The 21,426-nt window shown below is 46.2% G+C and overlaps 1 protein-coding gene across 4 annotated transcripts in view; it reads right to left on the reverse strand.

Annotated features, from left to right (window-relative positions):
* odad2 (outer dynein arm docking complex subunit 2) overlaps positions 1-21,426 on the reverse strand; it is a 434,182-nt gene that overhangs the window by 81,662 nt on the left and 331,094 nt on the right. For all 4 annotated transcript variants that reach the window (XM_038798210.1, XM_038798206.1, XM_038798208.1 and 1 more), the window contains exon 17: positions 15,181-15,295. In XM_038798210.1, coding sequence (XP_038654138.1) covers positions 15,181-15,295 — 115 coding nt within the window. The remainder of the gene's footprint in view (positions 1-15,180; positions 15,296-21,426) is intronic.

Genomic DNA, 21,426 nt, shown 5'->3' on the forward strand with positions numbered 1-21,426 from the left:
TTGTATAGAAATAGAGCTTAAGTGGTGATTATTGCTTTCTCACCACATTACAGCAGGATCCCAATTTTGCCCATCGCAAACAGTTTGGCATATTTCTCATTTATGGCCTCTCCTGCTACTCGCTGGCGTTGTTGTGCTCTCGCTCACGTGCATTGAGGCCACTGAATCATGCCCAAAGAGTGAGGACTTAAGGTTGTGAACAACAATGAGCTTTAATAAGGTGACAAGTGGAATTGAGACATTTAATTATGACCTCCAACTATCTGTGCCAAACTTCTACTGTGCCAATTCTGTGCCTCTACAACTCGTTAGCCTTGCTAACCCACCCACTACATAGAATCATAGAATTGACAGTGCAGAAGGAGGCCATTCGGCCCATCGAGCATGCACCGGCTCTTGGAAAGAGCACCCGACCTAAGTCCACACCTCCACCCTATCCCCATAACCCAGTAACCCCACCCAACACTAAGGGAAATTTTGGACACCAAGGGCAATTTAGCATGGCCAATCCACCTAACCTGCACATCTTTGGACTGTGGGAGGAAACCGGAGCACCTGGAGGAAACCCACACACACACAGGGAGAACGTGCAGACTCCGCACAGACAGTGACCCAAGCCGGGAATCGAACCTGGGACCCTGGTGCTGTGAAGCAATTGTGCTAACCACTATGCTACCGTGCGTCCCCCACTATGCTACCGTGCTGCCCATTCGGTGTAGTCTCAGGATGCATATCTGAAGTGGAGGCAGGTTGCTGCCTTCCGTGCTTTGCTGCCTAAGATGCCCTTGGTGGGTATCCTCTGCAGGAGAGGGACCTGGAGTGCCCCAGCCTATTTTTGGGTGGCATTGATGTTGCTGCGGCATCCTGTTCTGCCCGCTGCTTCTGAAATATGTCGGTATCAAGAAGGGGGTGGTTTAAGAAGGGTTCATCACTCCCAGGGTCTCCTAGGTGGAAGGCCCCAGGAGGACCTCCCTCCAGGTGTTTGTGGGACCCTGGGCTACTACATGGGATGGAGGGGCAACTGGAGTGACCTCCAGAAGCCTCATATTCATCTGGTGCTGCCAATACTGGAGGCCCGCCAGTGTCTGCACCATCGTGTTGAACCCCTCAGCCATGGTACTCAGGGACTGAGGATCAAACGTATTGCCCCACGCTTTCCACTACAAATGTCACCCTTGCAGTGTTGACATTCATGTCACTGAAAGCATTGGACTCCTCCATTCGGTCTTGCAGTCGCAGGAATTTCATTGACAACCTCTTCTGGTATTCTCGGCTCTGTCCTTGCAGTAGCTGAGGGATAAAAATGTCCAGAGGCTAAGATCCTGGCTGGGGCACAGCTAAATCCTGGGATCCAGCAGACTTCTGACTGTCCAATTCCTGGGATGCCCCTGTCTCCACCTCATGTATGTCAGAAGCAATGTGGTGCTCACTAGGTAATGGCCCAGAGGCCTTCCTGCCTGCTAGGTTTTCCCACCATGGTGCTTGTCTCTGTTAACCACTGTTCTCTTGGTGAGGCTGTTGGCACTGACCAGAGCTGCCACTGTGGTGATATGCATCACTGTAAATACACAAGGGGTTAATGTAAATACATGTAGACTAGCTAGACACTAGAGGGGGCACCAGAGACATGACACACAGACACTCAACCAATAGGTCAGTTAGATAGGACACGACCAATGGGCATTCACGATACACACAGAGGTGACAGTACCAGAGGACGGCATTACACCAAGCTATATATAAAGGACACAGCTCACATGATCTTCCTCTTTCCAGTGGAGACACTCAGTGAGTAGAGACACAGGGTTGATTCAATATCACACCCACCACGTGGATTACAGCAGACTGGTTTGTTAGTCTGAGTAGCCAGAAGAGGATTAACAGTAGAGTCGAACCCGAGTAGGAGAATTGTAAATAGTTCAATAAATGTGTTGAAGTTATCTCCACATCTGAACCTTCCTTTGTCAGAGTGCACATCAAGGAAGCCACTTATGCTCCGCAAAGAGCATAAAAAGACATGGTACTACAGGAGTGGCTGTTTCAATCCATATAGTTACAACTCAGCAAACAGTGACAACCAGCAACAACAGCCAGGGAAGACAATGTTCAGGATTCCGGTTCCGCAGCAGCTCAGGTACCAAGGGAATCTCAGTGAAAACTGGTGTTGGTTCAGTCAGAGATTCGAGATCTACCTGGGAGCAGCCGACCTACAAGACATGGCTGATGCAGAGAAAATAAAGCTTCTACTCACCATCGCGGGTCCAGAAGCAGCTGAAATCTTCCAGATCTTCAAATACTCAAAGGGGCAAAACAAGAGCGATTTCCAGGCAGTCCTGAAAAAATTCTGGTATTCTCCTTGCAAGAATTCTGCGAGGAGAATACCAAAACAAACGGTAAAATGAAGCAGCAAAATGCACCGCGAGGTAGGCTTGCAGAAGAAATCTGCAGTTTTGAATTGCAGCCATCTTGGTAAAGGTGCTGCACATGCGCAGTGGAGAAGGCCCCCAGTAAAGGAACAGCAATCTGAGCATGTCCAATCGCTTCCTACAACCTACGTCACATGCATCATGATGTCAGAGGCCCCAGACCACGCCCACTTAAAGGGGAAATGTCTCAAAACTAAAAAAAAAATTCTTAAGCCGTAAAACAAGATTCTTTCACCTGGAATGACAGCACAATGCCTGAAATTCAACCGGGAACTGAAAGTAACCTCCGCAAAACCCTGCAACAAGCAGTTAGCACCGCCCAAAGAGATGATACAGTCCTTCAATACTACGACACCGACCTTTATTTCTTCTCTGGACATCACAAGGCCAATGCCAGCTCCGACACAAACAGTGATGATATGGTCCTGGAAGACTACGACTCAGACAAACCTTTCACCTTGGGAGGCTACCCCAGTACCAAATCTGAACCACAACTAGACGTGTTGTGCATTCAAGACTCCGATGACGAGCTCTTCGAATTCGAGGATCTTCAGCCCAGCATATATGATATCCCAACTCGTGAGTGCAGGATTATGCTGCGGCCTGACACCGAGAGACAGAGAGCAGTACAAGCCCACAGAGAGCGGCCTGCTGCCACACAGAGAGTGGCCTACACACTGCTAAGGGTTCCCGACTCCACACAGAGTGTGGTCCACGCACCACAAAGGGTCCCAACCTCCACACAGAAAGCGTTGAAAGACTCCACGATAGAAGGCATGCAAGACTCCACACCACAGTCCTTGCATGAACAAGAAGTGACTCGAGTGACGCAAGCCTCCACAGCGAGCTCGTGGACAGCCTCCACGATAGAAGCAACGCAAGACTCCAAAGCGCAGTCCTTGCCTGAACATGACCATGAGGGTCTAGCAACCTCCTCTGAGCAACCAGCAGCAGACAATGCAAGTCTGCCATGCTCATGTGAACAACAGAAAGACTATGACAGTCTGCCATGCTCAAGTGCACAGCAGGAAGACTATGACAGTGCTCCAGTGAACAATAAAGCGACTATGATAGTCCACCCACATTGTTTGAGCAACCAGAAGAAGACTCTGACGGTTTACCCAGCCCAAGTGAACAACAATAAGCTACTGAGGCTCTGTGAGACAGGTGACGACAGCATCCCACGTCCCATACAAGATGTGCAATGTGACAGACCTCAGCTAGTGAGTACAGAGGCACTCGAGAATCACAGTGAGACCACTGGTGACTCCGGTGACACCACGTTACTTCAAACCTCATTCGCTCGAGCCTCTCCAGATGCAAATGCATTCCTGAATGTTTTGACTCCAGACATGGAGCATCTAGAAATCTCAGCCGACTCCAGTGAACCTGCTATGACTCCAGACGGGGAGCATCGACAAACCACAACTGACTCAGGTGACACAGACCAGACTCCTGACGGGGAGCATCGACAAACCAACACTGACTCAAGTAAAACAGACCAGACTCCAGATGGGGAGCAACCAAACGCCAAAGCTGATACAAGTAAGCCGGACATGACTCCAGACGGGGAGTGCCGCAAACTCAGTGACAGCACGCTCAAGGTGACAGCAGATGCCACAATGCACACTGACATGAGTATCTGTGTGAAGGACTCGTATTATCCACAGAGTGTGGTCCTTGAGCGCAGCGAACACAACAACATCACGACGTCTGAAAACCATATCAAAGACAACGAGACGACGCGTACCACAGACAACATCGTCGACAGCAAGCACAACAAAGACTACACCAATGGAACTACGACTGGTACGACATGGTACAACTCTGCCCATGAGGGACACTGTTACTGCTCAGCTCAGTACAATGACATACCATGGCAGGACGATGCATCCTCCCAATTCACGTTTGCTGCACTACCAACAGGCAGCCTGGCTTTCAGGACAGATGCCATCCAACATCACTATCACAAGCATCAGAAGAAAAAAAAAGACTTCAAATCAGACAACGAAGTGATTTGACCACTTCTTGGTTCCTGATGCACAAGGACACTGATGGCGTTCACAAGGACAGGCCACCATCAAAATCACCAACCCAACAAGAAAGACATTCGACCATGATGATTGATGGGTTTTGGACTCACACATATGATTTGGACTTATTGTTTAATCGCTATTCTCATAACTTGTACAGAGCATCGCTTATCTACCTGTTTTTTGTTCAATTTTCTTTAAGTGTACAGAAAATATGTAACACGATAAAAAGGGGGGGTTGTGGTGCTATGCATCACTGTAAATAAACAAGGGATTAATGTAAATACATGTAGACTAGCTAGAGACTAGAGGGAGCACCAGAGACTTGACACACAGACACTCAACCAATAGGTCAGTTAGATAGGACACGACCAATGGGAATTCACGATAAACACAGAGGTGACACTACCACAGAGGGGCATTACACCAAGCCATATATAAAGGATACATGATACAGACAGCACACATGATCTTCCTCTTTCCAGTGGAGACACTCAGTGAGTAGAGACACAGGGTTGATTCAATATCACACCCACCACGTGGATTACAGCAGACTGATTTGTCAGTCTGAGTAGCCAGAAGAGGATTATCCAAAAATCTGCGAGCTGGTCTTCTTTCTGCCAACCTCCTGGCTTGGCAATGAGCAATTGCTGTAGAGCCATTTAAATACAGCACCCCCCTTGTTGAAGTGCTCAGATGACTCCCAGGGGGGGTGAATCAGATGCTTTGCACCATTTCTGTCACATGAGGGCAAACATTTTTTCCAAGTACCTAATGATTGCGAACTGAATCGTGCTGTTGGGGCCGATGGGATTCGCACTGATTTGCACACTGAAAATGATACATTGCCATTTTTTTGGAAAATTCCACCCTGGAGTCTGCAAGGCGATATATATAGGTTAACTGAGTGGGCACAAAATTTGGCAGATGGAGTATAATGTGGGAAAATGAGAACTTGTCTACTTTAACAGGAAGATTTAAAAAAAGCGTATTATTTTAATGGAATGTTGTTGCTTATTGCAAGGGGAATCGAATATAAAAGTAGGGATGTTTTGCTACGGTTGTACAGGGTATTGTTGAGGCCACATCTAGAGTACTGTGGACGGTTTTGGGTCTCCTTATTCAAAACAGGACAAAATTGCATTAGACGCAATTCAGAGAAGGTTCATTTGACTGATTCCTGGAATAAGAGGGTTATTCTATAAGGAAAGGTTGGGCCTTTACCCAATGAGATTTAGATGAATGAGAAGGCAATTTTATTGAAACAATCTTGAAAGAACTTGATAGAATAGATGCAAAAAGCATGTTTACCCTTGTGGGAAAGGCTAGAACTAGGGGACACAGTTTAAAAATAAGGGGTCTCCCATCTGAGCCGCAAGTGAGGAGAATTTTCTTTCTCTCAGAGGATCGTGAGTCTATGGAACTCTCTTTCCCAAAGAGTGGCGGAGGAAGGATCATTGAAGATTTTAAATTGGAATTAGGTTAATTTTTGATTGACAAGGAAGTCAAAAGGTATGAGGGGGTAAGTAGGAATGTGCAGTTGAGGCCATAAACAGATGAACCATTATCTTATTGAATGGTGGAGTAGGCTTGAGGGGCCGGAATACCTACTCCTGTTCTTAATTCATATAATTTGAATATACGTTCACAGGAAAAACTGCCATTTCCACCCTTGCTTAAGACATGATGAAGAGCTTCCTGATATCTCGGTTCACTTGATGAGGCAAAGAGCAGAGAGAAGTAGGCTGTTGTTGGCCAACCGACAAGAGATTGTCACTTGCAGCCACAGAGATCAGCATCATCATCTGTTTGTCTGAACTGACACTAGTAAACCATTCTGTTGAGCCTGTTACTACCAGCCATGGAGATCAGAAACCTCAACCTTTCCCCATCCGTTATTCTGAATCAGGACCAGTAAACCGTTCTCAGCTGTTATAAGACCATAAACATAGGAGCAGAATTAGGCCACTTGGCCCACCTAGTCTGCTCCGCCATTCAATCATGGCTGATATTCTTCTGATCCCCATTCTCCTGCCTTCTCCCCATAACACCTGATCCCCTTATTGATCAGAAATCTCTGTCTTAAAGACACTCCACGATTTGGCCTTCGTAGCCTTCTACAGCAAAGAGTTCCACAGATTCAACACCCTCTGGCTGAAGAAATTCCTCCTCATCTCTGTTTTAAAGGATGGTCCCTTTAGTCTGAGATTGTGTCCTCTGCTTCCAGTTTTTCCTACAGTGGAAACATCCTCTCCATATCAACTCTATCCAGGCCACGCAGTATCCTGTAAGTTTCAATAAGACCCCCCCTCATCATTCTAAACTCCAATGAGTACAGACCCAGAGTCCTCAACCGTTCCTCGCACAACAAGCTCTTCATTCCAGGGATCATTCTTGTGAATCTCCTCTGGACCCTTTGCAAGGCCAGCACATCCTTCCTTAGATACAGGGCCCAAAACTGCTCACAATACTCCAAATGGGGTCTGACCAGAGCCTTTAACAACCTCAGAAGGACAACCCTTTGGTACCAATATCCTGGGGGGGAAATTTGCTAATGCTCTTCGGGAGGGTTTAAACTAATTCAGCAGGGGGTTGGGAACCTGAATTGTAGCTCCAGTATACAGGAGGTTGAGAGTAGTGAGGTCATGAGTAAGGTTTCAAGATTGCAGGAGTGTACCGACAGGCAGGAAGGTGGTTTAAAGTGTGTCTACTTCAACACCAGGAGCATCCAGAATAAGGTGGGTGAACCTGCAGCATGGGTTGGTACCTTGGACTTTGATGTTGTAACCATTTCAGAGACATGGCTACAGCAGGGACAGGAATGGTTGTTGCAGGTTCCGGGGTTTAGATATTTCAGTAAGCTCAGGGAAGGTGGTAAAAGAGGGGGAGGGTGGCATGTTAGTCAAGGACAGTATTACGGTGGCAGAAAGGATGTTTGATGAGGACTCGTCCACTGAGGTAGTATGGGCTGAGGTTAGAAACAGGAAAGGAGGTCACCCTGCTGGGAATTTTCTATAGGCCTCCGAAAAGTTCCAGAGATGTAGAGGAAAGGATTGCACAGACGATTCTGGATAGGAGCGAAAGTAACAGGATAGTTCTTATGGGGGACTTTAACTTTCCAAATATTGACTGGAAACGCTGTAGATCGAGTACTTTAGATGGGTCAGTTTTTGTCCAATGTGTGGAGGGTTTCCTGACACAGTATGTAGATAGGCCAACAAGAGGCGAGGTCACATTGAATTTGGTACTGGGTAATGAACCAGGACAGGTGCTAGATTTGGAGGTAGGTGAGCACTTTGGTGATAGTGACCACAATTCAGTTACGTTTACTTTAGCGATGGCAAGGGATAGGTATATACCGCAGGGCAAGAGTTATAGCTGGGGGAAAGGCAATTATGATGCAATGAGGCAAGACTTAGGAAGCATAGGATGGGGAAAGAAACCGCAAGGGATGGGCACAATTGAAATGTGGAGCTCGTTCAAGGAACTGCTACTGCGTGTCCTTGATAAGTATGTACCTGTCAGGCAGGGAGGAAGTGGGCGAGCGAGGGAACCGTGGTTTACTAAAGTAGTTGAATCACTTGTCAAGAGGAAGAAGGAGGCTTATGTAAAGATGAGACGTGAAGGTTCAGTTAGGGCACTCGAGAGTTATAAGTTAGCTAGGAAGCACCTAAAGAGAGAGCTAAGAAGAGCCAGGAGGGGACATGAGAAGTCTTTGGCAGCTAGGATCAAGGATAACCCTAAAGCTTTCTATAGGTATGTCAGGAATAAAAGAACGACTAGGGTAAGAGTAGGGCCAGTCAAGGACAGTAGTGGGAAGTTGTGCATGGAGTCCGAGGAGATAGGAGAGGTGCTAAATGAATATTTTTCGTCAGTATTCACGCAGGGAAAAGACAATGTTGTCAAGGAGAATACTGAGATACAGGCTACTAGACTAGAAGGGCTTCAGGTTCATAAGGAGGAGGTGTTAGCAATTCTGAAAAGTTTGAAAATAGATAAGTCCCCTGGGCCGGATGGGATTTATCCTAGGATTCTCTGGGAAGCTAGGGAGGAAATTGCTGAGCATTTGATTTTTATGTCGTCATTGTCTACAGGAATAGTGCCAGAAGACTGGAGGATAGCAAATCTTGTCCCTTTGTTCAAGAAGGGGAGTAGAGACAACCCCGGTAACTATAGACCAATGAGCCTTACTTCTGTTGTGGGCAAAGTCTTGGAAAGGTTTATAAGAGGTAGGATTAATAATCATCTGGAAAGGAATAATTTGATTAGGGATAGTCAACACGGTTTTGTGAAGGGTAGGTCGTGCCTCACAAACCTTCTTGAGTTCTTTGAGAAGGTGACCAAACAGGTGGACGAGAGTAAAGCAGTTGATGTGGTGTATATGGATTTCAGTAAAGCGTTTGATAACGTACCCCACGGTAGGCTATTGCAGAAAATATGGATGCATGGGATTCAGGGTGATTTAACAGTTTGGATCAGAAATTGGCTCGCTGTAAGAAGACAGAGGGTGGTGGTTGATAAGAAATGTCCAGCCTGGTGTTGTTACTAGAGGTGTACCACAAGGATCTGTTTTGGGGCCATTGCCTTTTCTCATTTTTATAAATTACCTGGAGGAGGGCGTAGAAGGATGGGTGAGTAAATTTGCAGATGACACTAAAGTCGGTGGAGTTGTGGACAGTGCGGAAGGATTTTGCAGGTTACAGAGGGAAATAGATAAGCTGATAAGAGTTGGGCTGAGAGGTGGCAAATGGAGTTTAATGCTGAAAAGTATGAGGTGATTCATTTTGGAAGGAGTAAGAGGAAGACAGAGTACTGGGCTAATGGTAAGATTCTTGGTAGCGTGGACGAGCAGAGAGATCTCGGTGTCCATGTCCATAGATCCCTGAAAGTTGCCACCCAGGTTGAGAGGGTTGTTAAGAAGGCGTATGGTGTGTTAGTTGTTATTGGGAGAGGGATTAAGTTTTGGAGCCATGATGTCACCTTGCAGCTGTACAAAACTCTGGTGCGGCCGCATTTGGAGTATTGCGTGCAATTCTGGTCGCCACATTATAGGAAGGTTATGGAAGCATTGGAAAGGGTGCAGAGGAGATTTACCAGGATGTTGCCTGGTATGGAGGGAAGATCTTCTGAGGAAAGGCTGAGGGACTTGAGGTTGTTTTTGTTAGAGAAGAAGGTTGAGAGGTGACTTAATTGAGGCATACAAGATGATCAGAGGATTAGATAGGGTGGACAGTGAGATCCTTTTTCCTCAGATGTTGATGGCTAGCATGAGCGGACATAGCTTTAAATTGAGGGGACAGATGTCAGAGGTAGGTTCTTTACTCAGAGAGTAGTAAGGGCATGGAATGCCCTGCCTGCATCAGTAGTGGACTCGCCAACATTAACGGCATTTAAATGGATATTGGATAAACATATGGATGATAAGGGAATGGTGTGGATGGGCTTTAGAGTGGTTTCACAGGTCGGCGCAACATCGAGGGCCGAAGGGGCTGTACTGCGCTGTAATGTTCTATGTTCCAAGTTCTATGTATTCTAGCCCTCTCGACATGAATGCTAACATTCATATCAAAGCTCCAAAACCTAGGACTTGGCTCCCCACTCTACAACTGGATCCTCAATTTTCTGACCAACAGACCAAAATCAGTAATAATGAACAACAACACCTCCTCCACAATAGTCCTCAATACCAGGGCCCCACTGCATATATTTAGCCCCCAACTCTACTCCCTGTACACACACGACTGCATGACAAAATTTGGTTCCAACTCCATCTACAAGTTTGCTGACGATACCGGATCTCGAATAAGACCATAAGACATAGGAGTGGAAGTAAGGCCATTCGGCCCATCGAGTCCACTCCACCTAGGACTTGGCTCCCCACTCTACGAGTCAGAATACAGGAGGGAGATTGAGAACCTAGTGGAGTGGTGCAGCGACAACAATCTCTCCCTCAATGCCAGCAAAACTAAAGAGCTGGTCATTGACTTCAGGAAGCAAAGTACTGTACGCACCCCTGTCAGCATCAACGGGGCCGAGGTCGAGATGGTTAGCAGTTTCAAATTCCGAGGGGTGCACATCTCCAAAAATCTGTCCTGGTCCACCCACATCGACGCTGCAACCAAGAAAGCGCAACAGCGCCTATACTTCCTCCGGAAACGAAAGAAATTTGGCATGTCGACATTAACCCTTACCAATTTTTACAGATGCACCATAGAAAGCATCCTATCTGGCTGCATCACAGCTTGGTATGGCAACTGCTCGGCCCAGGACCGCAAGAAACTTCAGAGAGTCGTGAACACTGCCCAGTCCATCACACAAACCTGCCTCCCATCCATTGACTCCATCTACACCTCCCGCTGCCTGGGCAAAGTGGGCAGCATAATCAAAGACCCCTCCCACCCGGTTTACTCACTCTTCCAACTTCTTCCATCGGGCAGGAGATACAGAAGTCTGAGAACACTCACGAACAGACTCAAAAACAGCTTCTTGCCCGCTGTTACCAGACTTCTGAATGACCCATTTATGGACTGACCTCATTAACACTACACCCTGTATGCTTCATCCGATGCAGATGCTTATGTAGTTACATTGTATACCTTGTGTTGCCCTATTATATATTTTCTTTTCATCCCTTTTCTTCCCTAGTACTTAATGATCTGTTGAGCTGCTCGCAGAAAAATACTTTTCAGTGTCCCTCGGTACACGTCACAATAAACAAATCCAATCCAATCCAATCCATTGCATTTGCCTTCCAAACTGCCGACTGAACCTGCACGTTAACCATAAGAGAATTGTGAACAAGGACTCCTAAATGCCTTTGTGCTTTGATTTCCTCAGCATCTTCCCATTTAGAAAATAGTCTATGCCTCCATTTCTCCATCCAAAGTGCATAACCTCACACTTTTCCACATTGTGGGCGGAATTCTCCGCAAGGCCCGACGCCGTCGTGAAACCCGGAGAGGTTCACGACGGCGTCAGAAGCCTCTCCCAGCCCCCTATTCTCCCCTCCCCGGCTTCAAGGCCCGGCGCGCCAAGAATGATGCCGTGGCGGCGCCTAATGACGTCAGCCGCGCATACGCGGGTTGGACAGCTCAAACCCGTGCATGCGTGGTTGCCGTCTTTCCCCTCAGCCGCCCCGCAAGACTTGGCGGCTTGATCATGCGGGGTGGCGGAGGGGAAAGAGTGCGTCCCCTTGAGACGCCGGCCCGACGATCAGTGGGCACCGATCGCGGGCCCGTCCCCTCCCGAGCACGGTCGTGGTGCTCGATCCCCGATCCGCCCCCCACAGGCCCCACACTTACCTGGCGCGCCATGTTCACGACGGCAGCGACCAGGTGTGGTTGCCGCTGTCATGAACAGGTCGGGAACGGCAGGCCGCTCGGCCCATTCGGGCCGGAGAATCACGGGCCGCCGTGAAAAACGGCGGCCCGCGTTTCTCCGAGCGGCGTGTCGCAAAACCGGACACGCCATTTTGGGGGGTGTGGGAGAATAGCCGGAGGTGCGGGAGCGGCTCTCCCGCTATTCTCCCACCCATCGTGGTTGCGGAGAGTCGCGCCCTGTATTCCATCTGCCACTTCTTTGCCCACTCTCCTAAGCCTGTCCTAGTCCTTCTGCAGCCCGCCTGCTTCCTCAATGCTACATGCCCCTCTATAGATCTTTGTATCATGAGTCACATGTCTTTTCTGTTTAGTTAGATTATGTATCATATCTAAACTGTTGCTTCTTAATAAGTTACATTAAAATCACTTATGAATTATTGACTCCTATTTTGTGTAACCTGATTAGCAAACCTTAAATATTACATGGACCACAACCACTGGATCCCTCCCCTGCCACTCAAAGTTCCTTGCTAGATCTGAGGAGATGTGCTTAACCCTGGCACTCACAGACAACACAGCCTTCAGGACTCCCACTCTCAGTTGCAAAGAGCACTGTCTATCCTCCGAACTAAACTGTTTCCTCGTAGAACTACATTATTTTATGCTCCCCTAACTTGAATAACTCTATGAACCATGGTGCTGATGTTGGTTTGTGCTTCCTCCTGCAGTTCCTACTCTTGTCTACACAAGTTTCAAGAACCTTAAACCTGTTGGACATTTGCAAGGACTGAGGCCCCTCCGTTATTATCTTTTGGAGTTCCGTATTGGTCTCTTTTCCAGTCACTCCCTGACCATCAACCCAATCTGACGTCCCTGACCTATGAGATCTGCCTGCCTCCTGGAACAGAGTGCCCTGGAAACTTTTATATATGGATTTATATTAGTTACAGCTTCCGCATGTGTTGATTTTAGGCAGCCACATTATATAACAAAAGTTATAAATCATAAAAATGCACAATAAATTCTAATTAATATTGTGATACATTCATTCAAATTGACTATACTTTCAATATTATCACATTGTATTCCTTTATAAAACGAATCAGTCATAATTGAACTAGCTGCTATGGATTCACCAAAAGCCAATATACAGATTCAGCAAGCAATTAAGAAAGCAAATAGTATGTTAGCCTTCACTGCAAAAGGACTGGAAGATTATATTAAAGAAGTCTTACTATAGGGCAGCATGGTGGCGCAGTGGCTAGCACTGCTGTCTCACAGTGCCGGGTACCAGGTTCGATCCCGGCTCTGGGTCACTGTCCGTGTGGGGTTTGCACATTCACCCTGGGTTTGCGTGGGTTTCGCCCTCACAACTCAAAAGATGTGCAGGGTAGGTGCATTGGCCACGCTAAATTGCCCCTTAATTGGAAAAATGAATTGGACACTCTAAAAATGTTTTTAATTTTTAAAAAAGAAATCTCACTACAATTGTAAAGAGTCTTGGTCAAACCATTCCTGGAGTACTATGTACAGTCTTATTCTTCTTATCTGAGGAAGATTAGACTTTCCTGGAAGGAGAGCAACCAAAGTTCATTAGACTAATTCTTGAGATGACGGGATTGTCCTATGAGGAGAGATTGAGTAGTCTAGGCCTTTATTCTGTAGAATTTAAAAGAATGATCTTATTGAAACATGTTCAGTTATTAAGGGTGGCACGGTGGCGCAGTGGTTAGCAGTGCTACCTCACAGCACCAGAGCACCAGCCTTGGGTGACTGTATGAGTCGAGTTTGCATGTTCTCCCCGTGTCTGTGTGGGTTTCCTCCAGGTGCTCCAGTTTCCTCCCACAGTTGTGCAGGTTACGCGGATTGGTCTTGTTAAATTGCCCCTTAGTGTCCAAACATGTGCAGGTTAGGTGGGTTTACTGGTATAGGGGGAGTGTGCCTAGGTAGGGTGCTCTTTCAGAGGGTCAATGCAGACTTGATGGGCTGAATGACCTCCTTCTGCGTGTAGCCACCTGGGGTGGCCACTGCCCAACACAAAATGGAAGATTACAAGGAATGCAGGGAAAATGGACATGTTGCAAAAGCAAGCAGCTTGCAAAAGCACTTGTATTTTCTGACTGCTGCAGAAACCAGACAGCACTGTGAAAAGAACAAGTTAGCGTACTAATGAGGTGATTCCCAGGTACAATGGAAACAAGTTAACGCAAATCGATACATTGAATGGAAGGCCAGACTTCTCGGCGCCAAGAGAAGTCCAAAACAATAAGTCCCAAGAACCGCCCAGTGATCGAGGGATTGCCCCGTTATTGGGGAATTCAAATCAATCGATTGGGAAGAGACCCAATCGATTGCGAGTGTATAGAGGGTCCGCCCAGGTGGGCGCGAGACCCTGAGAGAGGTATAAGACAGAGACCCCGACCCCAGCTCTCTCTCTCTGCCAGCCTCTCCTTGACCAGCCAGCCCTCCCAGCAGAACACCATTGCAGCAGAAGAACCTTGAGGAGGAGAGGTCTGGACAGCAGCCGCCATCACGTAAGTGTCATACAACGCACGCTACAAGAGTAGACACTCCTGACCCCCTTTAGTCCATAACTACTGGAAGCCTGCGGACCCAGGACAAAGCTAGAGGCCGTTGTTCCCTGATCCGGCAGTCCCCTTATCCAGATAAGTATTGGCCTGTTAGTGGTAGGATTAGCCTAGTCTTATAGTTTTATATGCATGATTAGTGGATTACTGTATTATAATAAACGTGTCTTGTTTGAATTTACTAACTGGTGTATGGATTTATTGGTTTGAACTTGAACTTGAAACTTGTGGCGGTATCTTAACGATACCTGGCGACTCTAAAGCTAAGGAACGAAACAGTGCCAAATTGAGTGTAAAGCACACTCACCCAGAATGAGCAACATGCGCTATAATGATTCTATGGCTGATTATTTTACAGAGTATGCTTGGGAGCACATTTACCCTGACTGAGAAACTAAGTGTAAATGTTTATTGGTTATATTCCTAGTGGATAGAGGTTATAATTTAAATAAGTTTCTAAATACATTAAAGTTCAGTGTATGCTTTCCTTTGAAAATGACTAATTCCGAAGAGAATGTGTTATTGTATATCAATGCATACTTGTGCCATCAATGTCTGCCATAAGCTTGGATTTGCAACACATTGGGTGAAACTTTCTACTTTGGCTCTCTCGGGTGATCATTTCACGACATTCAGTTATATATCTTAGATTAAGTTGAATTTTCTGCCCATTAATCCAATAAGAAATCTGAGTACATTTTCCTCTGCCTGGTTTGTTTTTGCTGTGCAGTGGTGTTAACTGTCAGCGTAATAAGTAGACATTTTATGGACAAAGTCCTGCCCTTAAAGAACTTAAAAGCAGCAATAAACTCACCTTGGCATTTTCAATACAAGGACAGAGAGCCCAAGCTGCACTTGCTTGAATGTCTGGATTCGGCTTTTTGAGTAAAGACCATAACAACCGAACTCCGTCTTGAGATTCAATTATCCTGTTGGGGAAAAAAAATGTTCTTTTCCATAGTTTTAAAAATAATTTTACCACAGTGGTAATCTGGCAGCAATAATAGAACCCATATAATTTTCATTTCAAATAGAATGATAATCTGTGGAGAGAGAAGGGAGTTAACGTTTTGAGTCTGGATGATCCTTTGTCCAAGACTTGAAACGTTAGCTCCCTTCTCTCTCCACAGATGCTGTCAGATCTGCTGAAATTGTCCAATACTTCCTCTTTTTGTGTTAGATTCCAGCATCCGTAGTAATTTGCTTTTATTTAGAATGATCATCTCTTTTGGTTCTATAATGGGTTGAGAATTGCTCCATCAGATTATCACATGATGATGAAAATTAGCTCCTTGAACTTCTGGTGGCGGCCATGGTGTGAATGGTCGTACATTTGGCAGTCCCACTCGAGGCTGTTTTTTTCGGACCTTTTCCCCGTTCGGAGGGTGGATGTGGGGCTGAAGAAGGTGTAGGGCTGGCTAGAGGGAAGTCTGACTCCACTGGTGGATGGATGCATGGGCCAGATGTGGGTCGAGAAGAAGGGAGTAGTTGGAGCAGGAGAATGTTCGTACGTCACAGCTTAAGAATTGCGGAGGGTGCAGGTTCTCCGCTGCCTACCCAATGGTCAATAGACCATCTGGTGGACTTCTTAAACAAGACGTTCAGCCGGCATGGGAGAGAGGCCCATGAGGACCTAGCCAAGGTCAAAAGTATTGTAGACCTGCTGAAGTTGGGAATTGATCGAGTGGAGTAGAGGCTGGAATCCCAGGGCCAAGCTATCCGGAAAGTGGAGGAGGTGGTGAGGGAGCACGAGAAGCAGTAGACTTTGTTGACGGCCAAGGTAGGAGTAGAAGACCTAGAAGCGGCTACAGAAGAAGGGAAAGGACCTTGAGAACTGCTCCCAGAGGCAGAACTTGAGAATTGTAAGAATGTCTGAAGGCATTGAGGGAGTGGAAGCTGCCATGTATGTGGCCAGAATGCTGGAAAAGCTGATGGGAGAGGGGGCCTTTGACCGGCCCCTGGATGTTGACTGAGCACACAGGGCGCTGATGAGGAGGCTGCAGGCAAACGAGCCACTGAGGGAAATGGTGGTGCGTCTTTACCAGTTCCTGGACAAGGAAAAGATTCTGAGATGGGCGAGGCATACGTAGAGACGTTCCTGGGAGGGGAGTGAGCTACGAGTGTATCAGGACCTAGGCCCAGATCTGGCGAAGAGGAGGGTCGGGTTTAACCGGGTGATGGCTGGCTTCTTTAAAAAGGAGGTGAAATTCGGGATGTTGTGCCCGGCTCGCCTCTGGGTGACCTTTAACAACAGAGAGCACTACTTTGGGATGCCAGAGGAGGCAATGGAGCTTGATTTGATTGATTTGATTTGATTTATTGTCACATGTACCGAAGTACAGTGAAAAGTATTTTTCTGCGGCCAAAGGAACGTACACAGTACATATACAGTAGACAAAAAAAGAATAATTGACAGAGTACATAGTAATTATATATGAAGTGGAAAAGAGTTTTAGTAAATCAGAATGGTGATTAGAGATAAAAGAAGCATCATTGACTTTGTTTATACATGTGTTTGTGGAACCCACCTCTTCCTTCACCTGATGAAGGAGCTGCGCTCAAAAAGCTAGTGATTCCAAATAAACCTGTTGGACATTAAACTGGTATTTTCAGACTCCTTACTGTGCCCACCCCAGTCCAACGCCGGCAGCTCCACATCCTGTCTTAAAGAGACAGACACGACAAACGCTACACCAGCAGTAGTATGTTCCTTATGTCAATTTAAGTTTGCAACTGGAATATGAATAGTTTTATCAACAAGCTAGTTTTGAAGAGTTAAGACCTACTGAGTCTTTGTCGTTCAGGCAGATTTGCTCCAGGACTTACCCATTTAAAATTAATTTGCAGTAGCGCAGATACATCAATTATATAGATGAAATATGCTGTGCTATCTATTGGAATTTGGCTATCAGGCAAGACCTAATGCAGAGACAGTGCTGGAGTGCATATGCCTCATCTGTACATTTTCCTGCTGAGCCCCAGTTAGAAAATTGGTCTTCGCTTCTTTTGAATTTTGGATTTATGGTGCCATGTTGTTGATTCTGCAATAGTTCTTTCTGTTGTGTGCTACTGAAATGTTGCAAGAGAGCTTACTGGAGGGCTACTAGTCACAACAATGTTTTTGCCACCAGCTGCCAAACTCCACTTCAACCAGATCCCAATTGGGCCTGCCAAAGGCTGTTACTGATTTGCAGGAGGAAGAGGAGCTTTTGCAGTGGGATCAAAGCACTTCAGGCATTTGTTACTCACTTGAAATCGGACCAGGAGCTATACTTCCTGATCCATGCATATCTACTTAGCCATGCCTAAGACCTGTTGTACCTCCTTCAACAACACATTCAGACTGTTTTATTGAAGAGGACAATTTTATCATTTGCTCCAGACATCATCTTCTCAGGAATATGCCAGAACATACTGTTCTGGCTCAATGAAAATAAAACAGCACCAGTTTATTGGCAGCCCTTTAAGTGCTTGTGCATTCCTCATTCCCCACTTACTTGCTGCCACACCATTCCCTGTTCTTAAGAAAACTGTACAAAGAGCATATTTAAATTATATAAGCAAAATGACTTTGCCAAATTCAGTGAAGTCTGTAGTCCATGTTATCCGTACAGCCAAGCACACAATGAGGTTCTGACCACATTTTTCTCAAGATTAGGGAACTAGCCGAAGGTATAAAAGGCCAAAAAAATGTGAATGGGGTTTTGTATTTTAAAAAAGGAATAATTAATACAAAAGCAAGGAGATGTGTGCAAATCATCAGCAGAAGCCCTTCTGTTGTTTGCTACTGAAATTTTGCCAGAGGGCTAGTGTTGCACAGACTGCTAGTCTGTTCGAGTATTTATTCAGTACTGGGCACCCCAGTAAAGGAAGACTATCAGAGATCTGGAATGCATTTGATTGAGATTTCCCCAGTAGAATGATGTGAAAGATACTTTAGTTATATGTCACAAAAAACAACTTGTATCAAAATATTAAACATGGTCAAATATCCTAAAGTACTTAATGGAAGTGTTAGGAGACAAAAGTTGATGCTGAGCTGAGAAGATATTAGGATAGATGCCAAAAGTTTGGATAAAGAGATATGCTTTAAGTAGTGTTTTAAAGGAGTTGAGAGAAATATATAGAGATGGTGAAACATTTAGGCAGGGAATGTCAGAGCTTTTGGTGTAGACAGCTGAAAGCACGACTAACAATGATTAAAATCAGAGATGCGGGAAAAGCCAGAACAGGAGGAACACAGAAATCATGGAGAGGTGAAGCGCTGAGGGGGGTTACAGAGATGCTGGGATGGACAAAAGCATGGACCAATTTGAAAGCAAGAATACAAATTTTAAAGTCAAGGCAGGTTGCCAGGCCAGGAGACAACATAAGACATCCAGATCTATGATTTGGGCACAGTGTTTGTGGTGTGCACAGGTTTATGGAGATTGGAAGGTAGGAGGCTGGTTAAGAAAGCAGTGGAGTATTTAAGTCGAGAGGTAATTAGAGCAGAATGCAGGTTTCAGCAACAGTTAAGTTGAGACAGAGGTGCAGAGGGGCGATATCACTGAGATAGAATTAGGTAGATCTTGGTGATAAACAGGAAATGGGGTGAGAAGCACAGTTCAGGATCAAAAACTTTACCGAAGAGATAAAATTAGGAGGGAATCTAAGACCAGGTTTTAAAACTACCAAAAGTTTTGAGAAAGTAAATAGTCAAAGATTATTTTTACTGGGTGGCAGATTGGTTACAAAGGATCTCAGGATCAACAAAGAAAATGACAGGCAAAGTGTAATGAATATTAGAGCATGAAAAGCTTCATCATAATTGGCTACTGAGGCAGTGACTGCAACATGGGATGGAATTCTCCGACCCCCCGCAGGGTCGGAGAATCGCCCGGGGCCGGCGTAAATCCCGCCCCGCCGTGGCCGAAATTCTCCGCCACCTGGGAATCGGTGGGCGCGGGAATCACACTGAGCCGGTCAGTGGGCCCCCCGCGGCGATTCTCCGGCCCGCGATGGGCCGAAGTCCCGCCGCTGACAGGCCGTTCCCGCCGGCGGGAATCAGAGCACCTCTGGTGCCGGCGGGAGCAGGTGGCGCGAACATGCCCCGGGTCCTGGGGGGGGCACGGGGCGAACTGACCCCGGGGGGTGCCCCTACGGTGGCCTGGCCCGCGATCGGTGCCCACCGATCGGCGGTCGGGCCTGTGCCGTGGGGGCACTCTTTTTCTTCCGCCGCCGCCACAGCCTCCACCATGGCGGAGGCGGAAGAGACCCCCTCCATCGCGCATGCGCCGGGGTGACGTCAGCGGCCACTGACGCTTCGACGCATGCGCAGGCTCACGCCGGCCGGCGAAGGCCTTTCGGCCAGCCGTGGCGCCGGTCGGCGGGGCGCCAAAGGCCGTTCAGCGGAGCGGGAGCCACTCCGGCTCGGGCCTAGCCCCTAAAGGTGTGGAGAATTCCGCACCTTTGGGGAGGCCCGACGCCGGAGTGGTTCTCGCCACTCCGGTACGCCGGGACCTCCCCGCACCGCCGGGTAAGGGAGAATCCCGGCCCTGATTTAAAAAGGAATAGGCCAAGCATTTCAAAAGAATATAAAAGGATATTGATAAAGGAAGGATCATACAACGACATACAGTAGATGGCTCTCACTGAAAAGTTAGGAGCAATAGATGTATGATTAATAGACTGAATAGTTTCTTTCTGATCATAACTTCTATGATTCTATGCTGACACTGTCTTTTTCCTAATCTTTTTGAGAAATCAAACAGAAACAGATGCTATTATCATATGATCATATAAAAGGTATAAGCTTCTGAAAAGAGTCAGCAACATATATTGTTGTTGGAAGTTAATTCCTAAAGATAGATTTGCCAGACTTCTCTGGGTTTTGAAGTGGCATTAGGGTTAGGAAGATTGGCAGTATTAGGTTTAAAATCACTGATTTAATGGGATTTTAAAAATGCAGACTGCATTTTAGCTGGTTAATTGAAATACAGAAGTAAAACTAGTCATTGCATTAAATTATAAAAAAACTGTTTGCTGCACTACCACTGACTATTCTGTGAACCAAAGTGCATTCTCAGGACATTTATTCCTGTATACAAAAAAGTACTGTATAGTGCCAACACACTGAGCATCTGTAACAAAATAAATGACCAGATATACAGTAGAACAGTTGTTTGCAACAACAGTGAACTGTTTATAAAATCAGTTATCTTTGCCGGTTTAATCGTGCATGAAAAATTAGTCATCTTTTTCCAGATGGCAGAGATCCTTCCATGTATTAGATTCCATTTCTCCACAAACATCCAAATGTCTTTCTAATGTATACAGTGCCTTTACTGTCTCTACTTTGGAAGTAAAAGCCTAAAGTTTTATAATTTGGTCACCCTCCACTGCTGTAGCTGCTCTGAATGTTGTCTCAAGTGCTACAGTGGGTTGAATGATTGCAATAGTCTCTTCGTTTGCAGCTTTACCAAACCATTCCTATCCAGCATCAACGTCAATAGTCACTGGGCTACACAAAAGATGTTACTGTAATAATAATTATCTTTATTAGTGTCACAAGTAGGCTTACATTAACACTGCAATAAAGTTGTTATGAAAATCCCCTCGTTACCACACTATGGTGCCTGTTCATGTACACTGAGGGAGAATTCAGAATGTCCAATTCACCTAACAGCAGGTCTTTTGGGGCTTGTGGGAGGAAACCAGAGCACCCGGAAAAAACTGTCGCAGACAGGGGGAGAACTTGCAAACTCCACACAGACAGTGACCCAAGCCGGGAATCGAACCCGGGCACCTGGCACTGTGAAGCAACAGTGCTAACCACTGTGCTACCATGTTATGCCTAGGTCTCAGTCGCATCGACAGAATTGTTGATGGTGACAATTATATTATTTTCTCTGGCTTTTTCTCACACTGGATCCAAAAACTAACTTTAGAAAAGCAATTTTTAAATGATCTCAGATTTAACATTAATCTCAAAGTAACTGGATCATATGAATCATGGACAGATACAACTTCTTCAAGGCAGGAAGGTTAAATAATTGCTTTGCTTCAGTATTTACCAGAG

The sequence above is a fragment of the Scyliorhinus canicula genome, chromosome 5 (genome assembly GCF_902713615.1).
Source record: "Scyliorhinus canicula chromosome 5, sScyCan1.1, whole genome shotgun sequence".
NCBI lineage: Eukaryota > Metazoa > Chordata > Chondrichthyes > Carcharhiniformes > Scyliorhinidae > Scyliorhinus > Scyliorhinus canicula.